At 31.3% G+C, this 19,410-nt stretch overlaps 1 protein-coding gene across 1 annotated transcript; it reads left to right on the top strand.

The window, feature by feature from the left end:
* The first annotated feature begins 642 nt into the window (after positions 1-642).
* LOC131950351 (putative ankyrin repeat protein RF_0381) lies at positions 643-4,608 on the top strand. The gene is made up of 2 exons (XM_059312453.1): positions 643-2,458; positions 4,565-4,608. Exons 1-2 carry the CDS (start codon positions 643-645, stop codon positions 4,606-4,608), a joined length of 1,860 nt encoding a protein of 619 aa, XP_059168436.1.
* Positions 4,609-19,410: the final 14,802 nt, after the last annotated feature.

Raw genomic sequence — 19,410 nt, 5'->3', positions numbered from 1 at the left:
TTAGATATTTATTGTTAAATTGTTGTTCAAGTACGTTGGTCAATTTTCTGTTGATATGTATTATTAATGTTGTTGGACTTTGCTTGACTTAAACACTTTGGATACGTCACAGAGCATTTGTTGTTTGACTATGTCGCTTGTATATATTGTCGAATGTATTAAACAAGTGTTAACTTTAAACTAAATTAAAAGTCAGTTGCTTTTATTTACTTTTTACACCCACTGCACAAATAACAAATAAATGTAGGCTATTTTGTTTAGCATTAAAGTAATTTCGCTAAGTATGAAGAGATGTCGATCATTTCTTCCCTTGTATTAATAGAAATGTTAGAATTTAAGATTTTTCAAACAATATTTCGTGGCTTTTATTTTATTTTTAAATCTACTTATTTCAGGAAATTTTCTTGCCTAATGGATGCATCTGATAAAGGTACTTTAAATGAGCTAAGTATCGCTATAAGAGATAACAACTTAGTTGATCTTGAACAAGCAATTAAAAAAATTAAAAATGTGAAATCGCTGAATAAAATTCGGTACGCCTTGATTTCGACGGCAGGTAAAGGTCAATTGGATGTAGTGAGAATTTTACTTACACATGGAGTCGTTGTAAACAGTAGAAACAGCTACCGACAGACTGCGTTAATGAATGCTTCCAAACGTGGACAATCGGACATAGTTAAATTACTGCTGGAGCACAAGGCTGATGTGAACTTGATAAACTCAAACGACAAGACAGCCCTGTGTTATTCTGTAGAAAATGGTTTTGTTGAGATTGTAAAGCTGCTGGTAGACAATGGCACAGATGTTAACAGTACAACGTTTACTACACCACTACATGAATCGTGTAAACGTAGATCATTTGAACTTGTGAAAATTTTGGTAGAAGCAGGAGCTGATGTGAATAAAAAAGATATCTCAGGAGACTCCCCATTGTGTATATCAGCTGAAAGGGGTAAAATCGACATAGTAAAATTTTTAGTACAAAATGGTGCGGACGTTAATATAGGTAAAACTCCTCCTCTATTTTATGCTTGTGACAAAGGTTATTTTGAAATAAAAAAGTATTTAATAGACGCTGGAGCTGTTGAAATTTTAAGGAATGTCAACTACACAGTAAGTCCATATGGAGAGACGGCCCTTTTGTGTGCAGCAAGTAGAGGTTACTCTAACATTGTAGAATTGTTACTTCAGTATGGCGCTGATGTTAAACAGGTTGACATAGAAGGGAATACCGCGTTAAACTTATCAATACTAGGTACACATGTAGAAACAGTTAGAATTTTATTACAAAATCAATTTGTTAATGAAAAATCAAGTATAAAGCAAACAAACAAATCTGGTCGATCTACTTTAATGTTAGCTGCTATGACAGGTCTATATAAAATCGTTTTTGACATTGAAAAATTCAGTGATTCCTCTGTGTTTGATGTAGATGGCAATACAGCTTTTATGTTGGCGGTCCTGAATGGGCAATTTGACACTGTAGAGTTACTGTATGACGGTACTGTGGATGTTAACTTTAACTTTAAAGGACAAAACGCTCTCATGTTAGCAGCTATTGGTGGACATGATATAGTTGTGGAGTGGCTGATTTCTAAAGGGTTTGATGTCAACAAAACAGATCACCATGGTAACACAGCACTAATGATGGCTGGTAAAACAAAAGTTGTTGAGGTGTTGTTAAAACATGGAGCAGATGTTAACGTGAGTAACAGCCAGGGAAGAAATGCACTGATGGAGCTTTTGTCAAAGAAATATTTTAGGTCTTCGCATTATCTACATGAAATCCTAGAGGATTTAGACAGTTCAAAACTAACCATTATGGAAAGGTTATTACAGCTGACTAACGATTTAAATGTAAGAGATAACAGTGGTGAAACAGCAATTATAAAAGTTATACAATACAACAAATATATTAATTTAATTAATCAAATTTTAGATCACCACCCTGATGTCAATATAGTAGACAATGATTGTAATACACCTCTAATGCTAGCTGTACAAAACCAAAGTGTAGAAATTATAACAAGAATACTCTCTTGTACACACGATGTTAATAATAAAAACAATTTGGGTAAAACAGCGTTAATGTTGGCTGTAGAAAAAAAATCATTGGAGAATGTCAAACTACTTCTTTCCAAATATAATGTTAACGTTAATGATGTAGACAATAATGGGAATTCTGCTCTTATGTTGGCTATAAAGAGAGAGAAAGTTAGTTATTCATTCAATATGCATCAACCAAGTGATATAATACAGGAGCTACTTCATCATGGCGCTGACGTCAACCATGTCAACAACAACAAAACCTCGGTGCTCATGTTGGCTGTACAGAAGAGATTTATACCGGCAGGAATTTATAGGGACATTGACATGGGGGATAGTGAAGGGAAGACGGCGTTAATGTATGCTGTAGAAAAATCGTATAATAAAGATGTAGTGCGGCGATTGTTGGACAATCACAAGGCTAATGTAAACGTTGTTGATAGCAAGGGAAAGACGGCGTTAATGTATGCTGTAGAAACATGGCGTAAGGAAGATGTAGTGCGGCTATTACTGGAACATCACAAGGCTGATGTTAATGTTGTTGATAACAAGGGGAAGACGGCGTTAATGTATGCTGTAGAAACAAGTTTTAATGCAGATGTAGTGCGGCTATTGCTACAACATCAGGCTATTATTAACATCGTTGACAATACTGGAGAAACAGCGCGGATGAAAGCCGTTAAAAGCAAAGTCCCTTACGCCGAGAAGATCCTTTTGGAGCATAAAGCTGACATTTACATCCAAGATAAACAAGGTCGGACAGCATTAATGTGGGCTGTTAAAAAAAAATGGACAACTCTTTATATTACCAAATTATTACTAGAGACTGAACCATCAGACCAAAGCTCACATCAGGTCAGTAGTCACAAGTCAGCTTTAGATCAAACAGACAATAAAGGAAGAACGGCTGTAATGTTGGCTGCTAAATGTGGAGACGTAAAAGTCCTGGAATATTTGTCTAAAGCAAAAAACGTAACATATTTTGATATTGTGGATAAAGAAAATAACACATTACTTATGTTGTGCGCAAAACACAAGCGATTTAGCAATATCAGATACAAAGGAAAAATCCTTCTTAAAATAAAACAGGATATAAACGCAGTAAACAAATACAACAAAACAGCTCTAATGATAGCTTTAGAAAACAGAAATTACGAGTTTATAGAAAAAATCTGTAAACTTTATAAAGAAGATGATGTTGTGTGTCCTAAAGGTAGAACTTTACTCATGATGGCGACACAAGCTGGTTTAGTTGACACGGTGAAATATTTGGTTAGTAAGGGATCAAAGGTCAACCAGGTTGACAAGAAACATAGAACAGCACTCATACACTGTGCACTTGATGCCCCTATCAAGAATACTTTTAGTATCGTCGAATTGTTATTGACTCACGGTGCTAAGGTTAACAGCTATGATTATAAACACGAAACTGTCCTCATAATAATTTTAAAACGTAATATCGATGAATACATTGTACCTATCGTCAAGTATTTGCTCGACCATAATGCACAAACAAAAGTCGTAGACCGAGATGGCAGGTCTCCGCTTATGATAGCCATTATACAATTAGGTCTGAAAAATACTGAAGTTCAATACTTTAAATCTAAAGATAAACAAAAACAATTCAGACAGCTTAAAATAATTCATCTCTTGTTAGAGAAAACTGATGACGTCAACACAACAGACAACAAAGGTAACACAGCTCTAATGCTGGCATCTAAATACGGGTTGAACTATGTGGTCCAGATTTTAATAAATAAGACAGACGACACCAAAAGGGTCAACAAAAAAGGTCAAACAGCTTATGACTTGGCATTAAAGAATGGACACTATATTATAGTTCAGAGTTTAACAGAAAACGAAGCGAATGTTAACACTAACGATGTTTTAGAATTTGTCGCAATTTTTGTTTGTTTACACAAGTTACATCAAAGATCAGTTTGTTTAAATAACGGAACTCGTGACTTAGAATTATGGACAGCTTTTCTCAATGAGTTGGATAAACAGCCATCTTTAGCTGAAAATAGAGGTAAAAGCTCTACAAGTCTAATTTATATTTCCGGTGAGTTATTTTTATTCCAAATAAAATTTAGCTTTTTCTTCTTTGTTGTAATGGTCATGCTGAATTTTTTTCAACCTAGTTAAGTATCGCGTATTAAAATCGTATTCCTGATATGATCCGACTACTCTACTTAGGCCTGCTTTTTCCTATGGACTGCTGTACCCTGCTACTGCGCCTTATTTGCCTAGATTTCGAACTCTGATTTTTATTGCAATATACTAGCTAGTAGCACGATTTTTAAAAAAGTAATTAAAATGACAAAACAACGACATAGTTGTATCAATCGGATTAAATACTGTAAAATGACACCACACTTATGTTTATAAGATTAACGGTTCTCTAGATATGACGGTTTTAGTATAAAAATGAGGGAGAATCTATGGATGGGGTGGGGGTTCTGTGAAAAAACGTGACTTTATTTGTGAACGATGAAGGGCAGATTCAATTTCGTACCACGTTTAGAAAAGCAAGATGTACCGTATGACTACATTACAAACTGATCAACCATACCTAACATACATTCTTCTTTATTTTAAAATGTATTCTTCTTCTTCTTCTTCTTCATTCTTAATGTTTAATATTCGAAAATATCAAACTCACAAACTCAACAAGAGCCACCCGATTTGCACCAGACTCCCAAGATCGTTCCTCAAAGTTATTTTTTTCAGAAAGCCTTATATTAGCCTAATCGTTATATAAGAAAGTGGCAAACAAATAATGAAACACATATGAACACATTTCTAATAGCATGCTTTTAAATGCACCGAAAACAAGAAAATAAAACTAATTTGGTTACTCATGAGATTTGTACATATTTTAGATACAAAGCCTCTATGAAAGAAATCAAATTAGTTTCATTTTCTTGTTTTCAGTGCATTTAAAACCTTGCTATTAGAAAGTTTGTTTTTATATTTGTTTTATTTTCTACTGTTTAGTAATTCATAATCTATACCTACCAATGCTGCAAATAAAAATATTTGCCTTAAAAAACTATCAGTAGCTTGTGAAATAAGATTATCCTTCCACCCCCCACCCCCCACCCCCCCCCCCCTCCCGAAAGCAGCTAATGTGAAGACAAAGTTTACATACGGCAGCAACCAGATCATTTAGATCTTTTTTGCTCCCCCTAATTTAAATCTATATTATCTGCCACTAATAGCTTTCGCTAGATCGACCGGCTATAAGATTGTAAACAATCTTGTGAACCTCAGCTCACCAGCTCACCAGACTGTTAGCTATTTATCTCCCATTCTGTTGTTTAAATATAGTTATCTATCGACATATTAATTATTTTTTATCTCCCCTTAGTTTCAAAATCGTTTACTTAAATTTAAAGACTAATTACAATACAATAATGACAAACTTTAAAATTATACAAAAAAATAATTTTGTAAGATATCAACATTTCCTTTTATCAGATAGTCAATTGTCATATCAACTATGAATATGCAAGGTTACTTTGCATTGTTTTCAATTATATTTTTAGTTATTTTCATTCTACTGTGTACCTAGAAAATGTTCAATTTGACACCAAATTTGGCAAAAAAAAATGTATAAATTGTCCCCAAAAAATATACAAATTATACTGTTTGAAGTATTTTAAAGTTAATACAATTCCAAAAAAGCATGTATTGTATAGCTTGTAGCAAAATGTGTTTTGACTACAGGTCCCCCCCTCAAATAGCCTACAGAAAATAATAATTTAAATACATTTTTCCACATACAAAATAAGGGTTTAATGCGTTGATGAGTTTTTGGTTGGAAATGGAACACTTATAAAACTAAATATTTCGTATACTCCCGTTTTCAAAACATACTACATTTATTTTACTACAGTCTGGATACTAATTTAAGGTTAAACTAATGATAAACGCTGACAAACATATTGGATCTATATTCGATTTCATGTAAAGTCAATGCAAGATATTGACATTGTAAATTAATAGAACATTTTACAGGTCTACTATATGTTTGTAGGCTTCTTCATATCAAGTAAAAATTGGTAGAAGCGTATGGAAGGTAGCATGACTACGCTATACAATTTAAAGTTTTTGTTGATGTCATAAATGGATGAACCCTAAGCGCGAGTTTGTTTTCAACTTTGCAAGTTTATTTTGCCCTTTATTCTGTGAGGGTTCGTTTATGTTGGTGCAAACTTTCTTTATGTTAAAAAGTAATCACCATATGTTGTTAATTATGACGCAGCTAATACCAGCGAAATATTAAAATTAAACTTGAAACCATCACAATCGCCCAATCTGTACAACAGCAAAGGCTACTTGACAAGTGTTCAACATTTGAAAAGAGAAAAGTTCTAAAAAAAAAAACAACCCGTAACTTAACGCACACAAATTAACAGTTAATATTTGCCATTTTTCAGAACGGGTTTAGTTGTACTAAATACAAATGTAAAAAGGAGAAAATGCTCTTGAAAAGAGGATTCAAATATTGTCAATTACACCTTGATCATTACCCCCTTACCATTACCCCCTTACTCACAAAATCTCATCTTTAGTAGTTCTAGCTATCAAACCCTATTCTGTGCTCTAGATAATACAAAATAATGTTTTGCATTTCAATTAATAATTATTTACTTTGCAAAATGTTTTAAAGGCAATAGAGTAGCAAATATTAATGTTCTATTGCATATGTACGTCACTTTCGAACCAACAGGTCTAAATGAATTTACTAGACGCAAATGTCACGATGACATTCAAGAACGTAACCTAAGGTAAAATTTGTGTATGTTTTGTTAAGAAAATCTTTATTAAAAGAGTTGCGTTTATATATTTATATGTATTTTATTTTTATTTTTCTAGGTGAAACTTTGAGTTTGGATTTACTAAGCTCAACATTTGTATAAAAAAATGCACTACTCAGTACCACTTAGTGGATTTTAAAACAATTATAAATATCTGATAATTTTTTTAAAAAATTGAATATTACAGGATTATTAATTTTCAAGATTTGCTGAACAAGATTTACGAGGTATACAATGAAAGAAATGAAAATTGATAATGCATAATTGACATACATAAAGATAACTTGTATTAATCTAATAAAGTGCGTAATTTAGTCTAATAAGAAATGGAATTGTGTACACGTAAAAAAGTATTAATTTATTATATTAGCCAGGAGCTGGAATCATCCTTGATGTGCTACATAGAACAGGAGAACACTTTAAGGACGGCTGTCTTTTTGTATCTCGTCTGATCAGGATGTTATACTTAGATGTTGTTAGACATGGAACGATTGAGGATAAAGCTTCGTGTTATGCAGGTTTGATTTTTATTTTGTATTTATGGGTCCTAATATTCATTTTTTAAGCTATCACGAAATGGCATCTATAGCTGCCCAGATAAAAAAAAATTACGACTATTGTGTTCCTATGATTCTTTTATGGAAGTTAACAACACATTTTCAAAGATTTGAATATATTAATTAGGTTCTTGTCACACTAGTTAACTAATATTACTTTATTGAAGTTTTTTTTTTAAGTCCTTATAATTAATTATTATAGCATGGTTTTAATACAAATAAATGCAATTAACCAACTGTAATTTAATTTCTCGAATTATGATACAGATACTTTAATATATATCTGCAATGAAGCCAAGACAATGCATGCCACATTACGATGTTTTATTGTACTGACGCTTTTACACATCGCTGAATTTTACATAAAATCAAGTCAGAAGTTTGGAGAGGTGGTTACATTTTGTATTTAATTTACAAAGCATTTGTTATTGTACAAATGTAACAATATTGAACTAAAAAAACTAATTGTATTTATCTTACTGATCGTGAAACAGTGTGTCGCAAGAAAAGGAATTATAAATTACATTATCCCAGCTATTAACGAGTTTCAAAACTGCGAGGTACGAAATTATTTACATATATATATATATATATATATATATATATATATATATATATATATATATATATATATATATATATATAGAGAGAGAGAGAGAGAGAGAGAGAGAGAGAGACTGCTCACCAAGATAATCAGTGGACCGAAATATTTTTTCGTGTTAAAGGAATGAGTTTTTGAACAAAGCGTTCACATTATATGATCACCTAATTACTATTTAATAGAAAACTGTTGATTGTACATATTATGTAACAATACTTTCATTTATTTTGCTTGGCTGTTTTAATACATTTTGCTATGCCTAGAAAATGGTGAGTTCAAACACTGCAATAAGCCATTATTTGATCTGTGTTTTAACTTTTATTCTTCACATTTTAAAGTTAGCAATACAATTCATTTACAAATAATTGATTTGGAACTCCGTATTTCCTTAATTCCCATTGTGTATACCTCTCAGGTTCATTGCTCTTGGGCACGTTATAATTATAATTTTACTACAATAGAAAAAAAAAACGAAGATTTTATTCTTTTACAGATTAATTTAAAACATCACTTTGTAAAAATATGTTTGAGTATTTTTGCAAATATATCAATGCATTTGGACACTAATGATAGAGAAACCGTTTTACAGGTAGGTATTTTTTAAACGAATAATAAGAGAACAATATTTTAGGTCATTAAAGTAAGAAAATTAAGATGATTTGTTTTTTGCAGGCCATAGAATATTTTCCTGTAACTCACCACACTAATGATGGGATTTCAAGAAAGAAAATAAAACTGCTCGCGTCAGACGTTAAAGAAAGTGTCACATTTACTACAGGTAAAAAATCGTATAGTAATTTAAAATAATTTCTACGTTGTTCATTTAATGTAGGTGACCAAAAGTAAGTAATCAAATCACTCGTTTTCAAGTTTAATAAAACGTAATTGTATTATTTTTCAACTTTTTATGTTTATAGTCAATAGAGTTTCCTTTTCATTCATGTCGTAGACGTTATCCATGTATTGTTGTTTCACTATAGTAACATTATCTACAAGATATATTTTATCCTCAGAAGAAATACAATTCCTAATAAAGAAATTAAAAGAAGCTTGTGTTTATGATAGAGTTAAAAAGGTTGAATCTTATCTGATGGACCTGACTTTATTTTGTGTGAATGACCACAATATTAGCCTGGTAAGTTGGACAAAAACTGTATACAGTAGCCAGGAGTTGCAGTCGATTGACTTATTTAATCAAGAAACTATTTGATTTCATGCAGTTGTTTGGTCAACTGTGTTAGTTAACCAATTCGTCAGTGCACGTATGCTTTGCCGCATGAAAGGCAAACAACATTTTCATGAGAAAATATCGTATTATTTCTTCTGACCAGAGAAATATTTATATTTTAATTGTAAAAATGGTTAAATACGTCTGTATCAATTTCTAAAAAAATATAATAATTTAAACCAACATCAAAATAATGTGCAATATCTGTTTTAAAACATGTAAAATCTTAAAGTCTTCTGGGCACATCTTTAAAACTTGATCGATAAAAATGTTTGGAGTTGTTTCTTTTGTAGGTTAGAAGAAGCCATACGTATCATTATACAATGCATACCATCCTCATTTTTGTAACCTTAACCCGATAGAAAATAGCGAGAATAAACTGAAATAATTCTAGATTATGCAATAAGTATTGTGACAAAAAAAGATGGCGGAAACGTTCGTAGAAGAGAAACGGTAAGTCGGTTTTAATATTTTGTCAAGGGTTATGTAATGTTTAGACTGTCTATCTAGCTGTGTCATGCAGCATCTAAAATTTAGCTTACTTTTTCTAAGGTGCCGAAAAATTCATTCTGTTTCATAATTAAACACATTTAGTTTTTTGATTTTCTATGCTGGTTTAAACACGGAAGCAAATTTGTGTGTGTTGTCGACTTAATCGCATCAGGCTCCGGCGGGTCAAAGGTACAAGTATTACTTTTTATCCAACCTGTGTAGATGTTAGAGTTAGTCTTTTATGCTTGATAACCGTGCTAAAATTCTGATTCACATATCCAATTCATTAAAATATTTATCTACCCTTCATTTCCTAAGATTAGTTGCAACACTTCCAGAGACAACGATTCATGATCAATTTGTAGGCCTATATTTCGCTAAACAAATCACACTTACGCAAATGAAAGTAAAGACTGAGTGAAATAGAAATGAAAGATACAAGTCCCTCAAAGCAATCACATAATATATACAGTTCTATAGAGAACTAACAATAGCGTTAGTACTGATTTAATTGCAATAAAAACCTTAACGGAGAAAATCAATGCTTAATTTGCAGTGCGTAGGTACAATTCGCTTGCTCTTTTGTTTAGTAAGGTTCTCATGATGGTTATGTATGTAAACTATGCTATTGGATGCAATTTTTATAACCGTAAAAAACTGTTTATTGTTTGATTTCATATGTCTATTTATTTTACAAAGGAAATTGTTTATACCTTTTAAAACCTATTCGACACATTAGTAGTACTGTTTGGACTCAAGTGAGAGTAATTAACATCGTTTTTTTTTATCTTTTTCTTAATGTTTGTGCCATTGCATTCAACAATTACACGTTGAAATTATGATTATTTGTATTTGAAATCCAAATCCAATTTTTGTTTTAAATTTAAATTAATTGGCGTCCAACGGTTTTCTAAGAGATTGAGGGAACTAAGTATTTCCTCGCTAATGTTTTGTGTGGCTTAAGACAACACAATCATTTACGTGTTTACAAATGTTAATATTTTAGTTTGATTTTTACATCAAATGGCCCATCAAAATGAATTCATGTTTCAATAAAATAAAGATTTTTCTACAGTTCTTATCTAGATTATTGTTCTTGTAAAGATCCTAACGTAAACTATATCTGTCATTTTAAAAAAACTACTTCACTGTTAACGTCCTCAAACGTAAATTATTAAGAGTATGTATTGAAAATAAAATGTAATATATCTTAAAAAACATAATACCCTTTTAATGGAATTTAATGTTTGTGTTGTATCATATCGAAAGTATGTTAAAGTGAAATTCAAAATATTATCGTGATCCTGGACCTGACCCCCCACCCCCAAAAACAATACCAAGCACAATTCATACGCTTGCACAAAATACATCTTTTAACGTCCCCCTCGTATAATCTTTGTCTGGATGTTATAGATGCATGTTCGAAAACTATCAAAATTTCCATCTAGTGTCTTGTTTGATATTTCTCTGATTCTATATTTTACAGATTTCTTCATTGATACCCCTTAAATGTTTACGTTATGCCAATCATTACAAGACAAAAGAGTTGCTTAATGAGCTGGTAAACAAGTTAATCTTCAACAAAAATTTCGTACTCAAAATTGCAGGGGATGAAGTTCTTATGGGAGAAAACGGACTAAATAGGACATTAAAAAAAGAAATTAAAAAGAAAAGCAGAGAATTACTTGTACATAGTAAGTAAAGTCTAACCTATTAAACTGTATAACTAGATTCAGTATTTGTTACAGCTACATCATAATTTGGGATACGAAGTGGTCAAAAGTTATAGCTCTCGACTGACTGCCAAACCGAAATAATTATTATTAATCCGCTTTTGTTCCAGACTGTGATTTATTGAAATTCAGAAATGTGTTGTTAACTCATACAGTCATTTACCGCCTTTATTACTCACAAAAGTGTCGATATATTTTTTTAAACTGTTAGCAAAAATATCTTTTAAAAAATCCCCAATAGAACTCTATGTGAACTATAAAAGAACTTATTAATGCATTGGGAGTATAATTATCTTATTATGTAATTAGTATTGTTCATCTCACTTTCCCTTTAGCTTATTTTTATCTTTCCGTCCATGAACTATGTGTAGTTTCCCTATAGGAATCGGCAAAAAGCCTTTACTAACCTGTATACATGTATATATATATATATATATATATATATATATATATATATATATATATATATATATATAAATATATATATATATATATATATATATATATATATATATATATATATATATATATATATATATATATATATATATATATATATATATATAAGGCTTGAAAATTTAAAGCTAGTAATTTTAATACTAGAAAAAAAATATTTTCACTCAAACTACAATCACCAGAAAAAATAAACGAAGAACTGAAAGCTGAAAATGGACCATCTAGTTCTGAAGACTGCATATCAATCGATGTACGTTCAGTCAAATCGATACAGATGAATAAAGCTGACAGTCTTGTCAAAGACTCTAAACAAAAAGACACCATTGCATTAAATAAATCTGACAAAAATAAAGGAAGAAAAATACACGAACAGCAGGCAGAGAAAAGTGGATCATCAAGTTCTGGAGACTGCAGCATAAACTCAAGACGTACTGTAAACTGGTCGATAGAAGAAAAAACTGACCTTCTTGTCATTATAAGTAAACACAGAGACATCATAGAATCAAAGAAACGTGACAAAACAACTAGAGCTCAGAGACAAGAAGCCTGGGAAGATATCGCAACACTATTTAAAAGTAAGCATTTAAAATTTACAAATCTCAAAACAAAAGGTATTATAGAACAATACCAAAGGTTAAAAAGTCAGGTTAAAAAACAGCTGACACAACAAAACGTGTCTACAGGCAATGGTGAGACCAGCATTGACAAGTCAATAGTGAAACTCATGTGTGAAATATGTCAGGAGGAATTTAAGAAAGGCATGTCTGCATATCAACATAATGCAGAAATGACATCAGTAGAGCATGATGATGGAGATACTGATATTGCAGAGAATGAAAACAATGAAGAGGATTGCATAGATTTCACCGAACATCAGGAAAATGCTGAAGTAAATGAATTGGAAATAGCAGGCAAGTACAAAAACTATTGACCATTTTATAAAGTTATATTGTGTATATGTTAACGGCAAATGTATGTGTGTGCTTGTGTTTAACATAATATTGATGATCGTAGTTCATAACGATAATAAAATCATTGTAGAAGAGGACGACATGGAAGTGACAGAACATGAAAATGATAGAACTGAACAACACATTTACAGAGAAGGTATGATTTTTTTTTAAAATTTAATTATAATAAATAGATTTGAATACCGTGAATTTGCATCTATTATCAAAATTATACCCAGATATATTTAAATTATATATATTGAAATGACAATAAAAAATGAAGTTAAATTGAAGATGCATTTGTATTTTTCCATGAAGATAACCCGGACACACACTTCTCCGCTATTGACGCGAATTATATTTCGGAATTACCACCCCTTACACCATATTACAGCAGCAGTCCTGAACATCCCGTGTCTCATCAAATGCCCGAACAAACTACATCATTATACCATGGGCAGGAAAATGTACAGACATATTCAACTTCAGTTTTAGAAAACACCATAGAAGGAGAAATAACCACACATCCAAATATTCATGATTTTCACGTTGACAACATCGCTGGTAGGTGAAATACAATACGTTTGGCTTTATAAATAAATATAAATGTAACATAGTATTGTCACTTAGACAAGGATTATAGAATTATTTAGCTATTTGGTATTGAGATTGAGCAGTTTGAAAAGTATATTTATGATTCCGTACGTTTGCCTTAGAGGCGAATTATAGTATAAACGTATGAATGATTTCCGCAAGGTAAGAACTACCCGAGTGTCAGCAGTAAGAATATTGGATTATCAATTACTCGAAATAACGATACTATATTGAGTAAAGAAAAGACTAATACCACTTAATTGTGAAGATTAATCTAGGTAAATGTTCACACACACACACACACATATATATATATATATATATATATATATATATATATATATATATATATATATATATATATATATATATATATATATATTTATATATATGGTTATGTATTTTTAAAATTGCGTGTCTCTTTCTAGAACAAACAGACTATTCGTCGCACCGACTGCCTACAGCAAGGTAATTTAATTGTTAATGAACTGATTAAATAAAACACTTTAAATATAAAACATGTTTAGCCTTTCATATTAATGTAATAAATTCAACAGACAACAAATAAACCGTCAAAATGGAGTATCTAGAACTCGTCTTAAAAGGAAGATAATGCCTGATATAAGATCACAAGCTTCAAAACGAAAGCTCGAACAGGAGGAAATCAAATTAAAAAGAGAAAAACAACAAGAGGAACTGAAGTTGGCCAGGGAGAAACAAGCTGAAGAAATGAGAATGGCCAGAGAAAAACACGAGATGGAGATGGAAATGTTACGGTTAAAAAAACAATGTCTAGAACGTCAGTTACAACAGCCGGGTAATACATCTGGCATCTTTACATCAACACAAAATGTATTGGATGAAGACGGTGCAAGTTACATGTCTTTACAGTAAAAATTTAAAATGGTGCAATTTTTGCCTAAATGATAAAAATACACATTTCCAGCCATTTATAAAAACAGTTGACATTTTCTGAATTTTTAAAGATTATGATTTTTAGACCGTGTTTTTTTAAAATGACAATATAAATAAACGATTTTACTTTTTAAATTTTAAAAAATCAATGATCTTTGCTATAATAATTTCTTTCTTTCCACTGAACGGACTATGCTTGCAAACATGCATAATACAATAAACTTATAATGCTCATCCAACTTGGTTTTAAAAACAATTAAATTTTGTTTTTTTTTCGCCGTTTTTGTGTCTTTTTCGTATTGTTTAACATGCAATTACAGAACCGCTAGCTTTTTATTTATCTATAATAATAATACAAACAAACTTAACACAAAAATTTATTTTTTAAAATATTTTTATTGTGAAAACCAGATTATTGAAACGTGTGCTCTCAATAATATATTTAAATGTAATAGTTGGTTTTTTTAAAATAATTAACATTTACAATATTAACAGCTGATCCCGAAAAGGTGAATTTATAGTTATAAAAATAAATTTTAAAATGTGGTATATTATTATGTTGTTTATAAATTTAAAAGCTGGCTTTTAAATGTTTAGGTTTTTAATTTTGATTTCATACATTTATTGATTTAGTAAGTATTATGTACACTCAATGTATCATACACAAAAATATATAATTTTGAAACATTCCTATAAAGATATGTTTTGAAGCTCAATTAAAAACCATGGATTTTTCATTTTTACATTTTTCATTGAAACTTAATATGGTTTTAACAAAAATTTCAGTACTTGATTTCAAATTTTAAGTTTAAAAGTGTAATAATCATATGAGAATTATGTAATAAAATATTAAATTGTTAATTAATAAAAAACGTTTGACTTCTTATTTCTATGCTATTACATTTGTACATGTTTTGTTAATACACAACATAATTAGTAAATTATATTAATCATATAATGTATTTGGAAAAAAAATTAAGATTTAAAATGTAAATAAATGTCTAAAAAGTATGTAAAGTTCAAATGTTTAGATTTTAATTAAATCTTTGAATGTATAGTTTCGACTTTATGTCTGTTTTTCCTTTACATACAACCGCGTGCTTAATTTTGATTTTTCGTAATTTTAAATGTCGCAATCTTCCATTTAGCAACTATGCATACATTTATAAGGATGCCTGTCAATTCCCATTCATCGTTTCTTGTTATCAAAACAGTTTTAATGCCCTCTGTTGTTCCTTAGTGATCTTCTTACCGTACCCTAACACTGTTAAGGCCAGGCGAGCTATCTTTGGTACCGGCTGTGTGTCGGACACACCACAGACACGTCTCACCAGAGATGGTGACACACGGTACAAACATCTGATTGGTGACACCATCCTGTGACACACGTCATGTGGCAGCACATCGATGTAGCAGGAGGCCACGACACCGTCCACCACAATGGTGCCGCTTCTGGTGAAAGGTGCGTACAGACCTCTGTCCACTTTGTACATGACGTCAGCCACGCTTGACCAGACAAACCCCAGCTCAGATTTCGTTAGGATTTCATTTCCGACTGAGACAGTTTTGGCGGCGACATAACATTTTATGTCGTTTTTCTTACAGAGAATAGAATGTTCAGGTGAGATAGTTATTTGACCTGACTCTGTGTGGATGACGACAAATTTTGACAAATTGTGAACATTATACATTTGCTTTTACAAAACTATAACATTTTTTTCCTGGTGACAGACTTTCAATCGTCTAATTTTCGCCATTTTCGAGTATCACAACTGAGTCCCTAGCGAAACAACTCGTTTCTCTATTTTCTTTGCAACTGAATAATCAATTTTAGAATATTCAGTCAAGACATCGAACAAACACAGACAAAGATCATTAACACATTGGATGCCTCTTCTCAAAAGCGTGCTGTTCGTTTTATTTGTAGCGTGCTGTGAAATAACAACATTAAGACTCTAAAACAACATTTCGTCTAATTAAGCGTCTTTCGATTTACCCAGTAAACCATGTTTGTTTTCGATCTTCTTCATAGTTTCCCCATTAATGCACTCGTTGTTTTCCGATAGATTCAGATCATCATACAATGACTATGATAACAGTTTAAAATGATCCTCTAAATCGTCTGAAAAACAAAACCTACATTATAAATAATTCAGAACGTTCGTTTTCTGCTACTTCAAATAAGTCATAATTTTCCCGCCTAGTTTGTCAATATGGTTAATTAAAATCACCTTTTGTTTTGTTTTTACTATTGTGTCTGCCGTTTTGTTATCAAATAGTGTAGTATGATTTTTATAAGATGTTGTAGAAAACCCTGCCAACTGATCTTTTTGTACTCTAATCCTTTTGTATCCTTTTTGTAGATCATGTCAGACAATTTACTCATGTTGTGCATATAACACAGCTTTTATTTTAACTTTATTTTGATGAGACAAATACTCGATCAACAGCAAATCGCGGTCGACTTTGTTTTAAGCCCTACATTTGCGACCCATCTATTAGAGGCCAGTGTTTTATTAACAAATTTCAGCCTATTGCTGTCTGTTTTATCTTTGACCCTGGCAAGCTGTGTGTGTTATAGTTTTAGCTGCATGATGTGAAAGCCACTCACTCGTTTTCCCGAAAAATAAGGTCCAAAGTGAATTCCCTTAATTACTTAGGAAAACAAGTGCAAAGTAATATTGTCCAACTACTGTATATTATTCCAACGTATTATGTTTTTGCTTTTCTACCTATGTATTAGCTTTTTGACAATTAAATCTGTAAGGGTCTTAATAAAGTTGGTTCCTCACTCGACTATATCTTTGTGCTTCAAAACTGATTAATAGCTTCTTAAGAGCACTCAAAATAAAAATTATCTTTCCTTTTTTAAAACTTATTGATCTGGTTTCTTAAATAATAGTTTAAAGGATTTTATTTTTTTACAGAATGCTTATTCACTGGTAATTGATTCAACATGGGAGGGAACTAATATCATGATCGTTAGCACAATAGATGTTGTTACCTCCCATTTTATTTCTATTCAGATTAAAGAAAATAACTATTAACATTCTGTGAGGTAACAAAATATAGACGAGTGTAGCTATGATTCTGTATGCAAGTACTGGAATGTTGATTCTGATATAAAAGTATGCGTGTTTGTGTGTGCCTCTATTGTATGTGAATACAGATGTAGATATTTGTAAATTTTTCAAACTTTTTCGTCTTAACCGCTTCTTGTGCATTAATTATTCTTCGTTGAAAAGCCTGTACAGTTGAATCATTTCTCAGCTAGAGTTTCAATTTACAAACTCGTGTTTAACTAACACAGCCCATTATTTAAGAGACTAACAAACGTGCCACTTGAACAGTACAACAGGCTGTTTTTTTATATTTATTTTGCTCTGCTATTTTGACAACTTTAAATTACGTTTAACTTGAAATAATACATATGTTAAAAATTGTATTCATCTTTAATACACATCAAACATCACTTTCTCATTTCCTTTTTTTCGGAACAAGCCATTTTTAAACTGAAATATATGCAGCAAGCAGTTTGCAGATTATTTTTATGGATGTACCTTAAAAATACAATATTGACGAAAGCAATATTAAAATGTACATGATATTTCAAAGGTTTTAACGAAGAAATTGTTAGTTATGGTTGTTTTCTTTTATAAATAACTTTCTAAAAGAAATACTTGAGCCTATAACTTTAAAACAAACAAAACATCATTACACATGATACTAAAAATAAACTTATTGGAAATTACTTCTATTACCGCTAGGGGATTTCCCTACCGCCATCGCACATACACTACGTGGCTTGTAAGGCGAAGGTGAGTACACACGTCAGACAAAGGCGGCGTTCGATAACGTAATGGTAACCGGATTTTATTCACGTCTTTGCACATTGTTTGGATTTGTGTGCGGTTAAGCTTAACAGATATATCTATAAAGAAGCAACTGTTTGTAACTAACATATTAATATTCAGTTTTTCTATTATCTTATATGTAGGTAAGCATGATAGAACGTTCATTTGTTTTAAATATCCGCGTTACCAAACAACGCAGACTCCCTCAACACACCAGCATCTCTCAACACGTTAGAGTTGCATTACTAGCGACCAGCCTCTCATAACAGACAAGCCTCTTTCGACACACCAGTCTTTCTATACTTACCAGTCTTATCCAACAACAGACCAGTCTGTCCTTTCAAGAATTTAATGCAACAGTTACTGCAAAACAATTCTTGTGCTACTATTTACTTCAATGTAAATAAGCAGAAAGTTCACAATTGCTAAACATTACGATTCCATTCCTAGCCGATTACCAGTTATACACGAGCAGAAGAAAGATAGAAGCTGTCTATAATGAGCACATACAAACACTTCATCATTACATCTTTTATGTTGCTTCGCTCAATAACATTTTTTTCACCCATTTTAAATGTTTTTTTCATATGACAGTTTTTTAAAGACCAAATTTAAAATAAACTGGGAGTGATCTCCTCTTTCTCGAATATTCTTATATAAAACAAAAGGGGACGGCAATTTGGGAAATAGACATGATTTTAATCCTTTTTTAATTACTTTAACTTTTTTTTAAATAGAATCTAGTAGAAAAAAGAACTGCACACCAAATGAAGGCAAAACAAAATGTGTATAAAACTGCGGATTATTATTATATATTAGATCTTTTACTTATATGTGCAATTTCATTTATCTATCTGAAATAGTACTCAAATTATAGGCTTTTGAAAAATTGATAATAGAAAAAGTTACACTTCCGGTTATCGGAAATCGCTTAAAAGTTGATACGGATCTACGATTGTGATATAATACTTATATATGAAATTTCATCAACCAAGCTATAACTGCACTCAAGTTATCGTGTTTACAGACACACAGACACACACACACAGAGAGACGAGTGTCCATCCCCCGTAATGTTATATTAGAATATTCGAGAAACTTTAATTGAGATTACATCCCGGCTTATTTATTTAGTAGCATTTTTAAAATAAGTAAACAAAA

The sequence above is a fragment of the Physella acuta genome, unplaced genomic scaffold, assembly GCF_028476545.2.
Source record: "Physella acuta isolate Inbredline_101_S28 unplaced genomic scaffold, ASM2847654v3 ptg000756l, whole genome shotgun sequence".
Lineage (NCBI taxonomy): Eukaryota > Metazoa > Mollusca > Gastropoda > Physidae > Physella > Physella acuta.
Note: the sequence above shows the minus strand (reverse complement) of the source record. Positions and strands in the feature narration are given on the sequence as shown.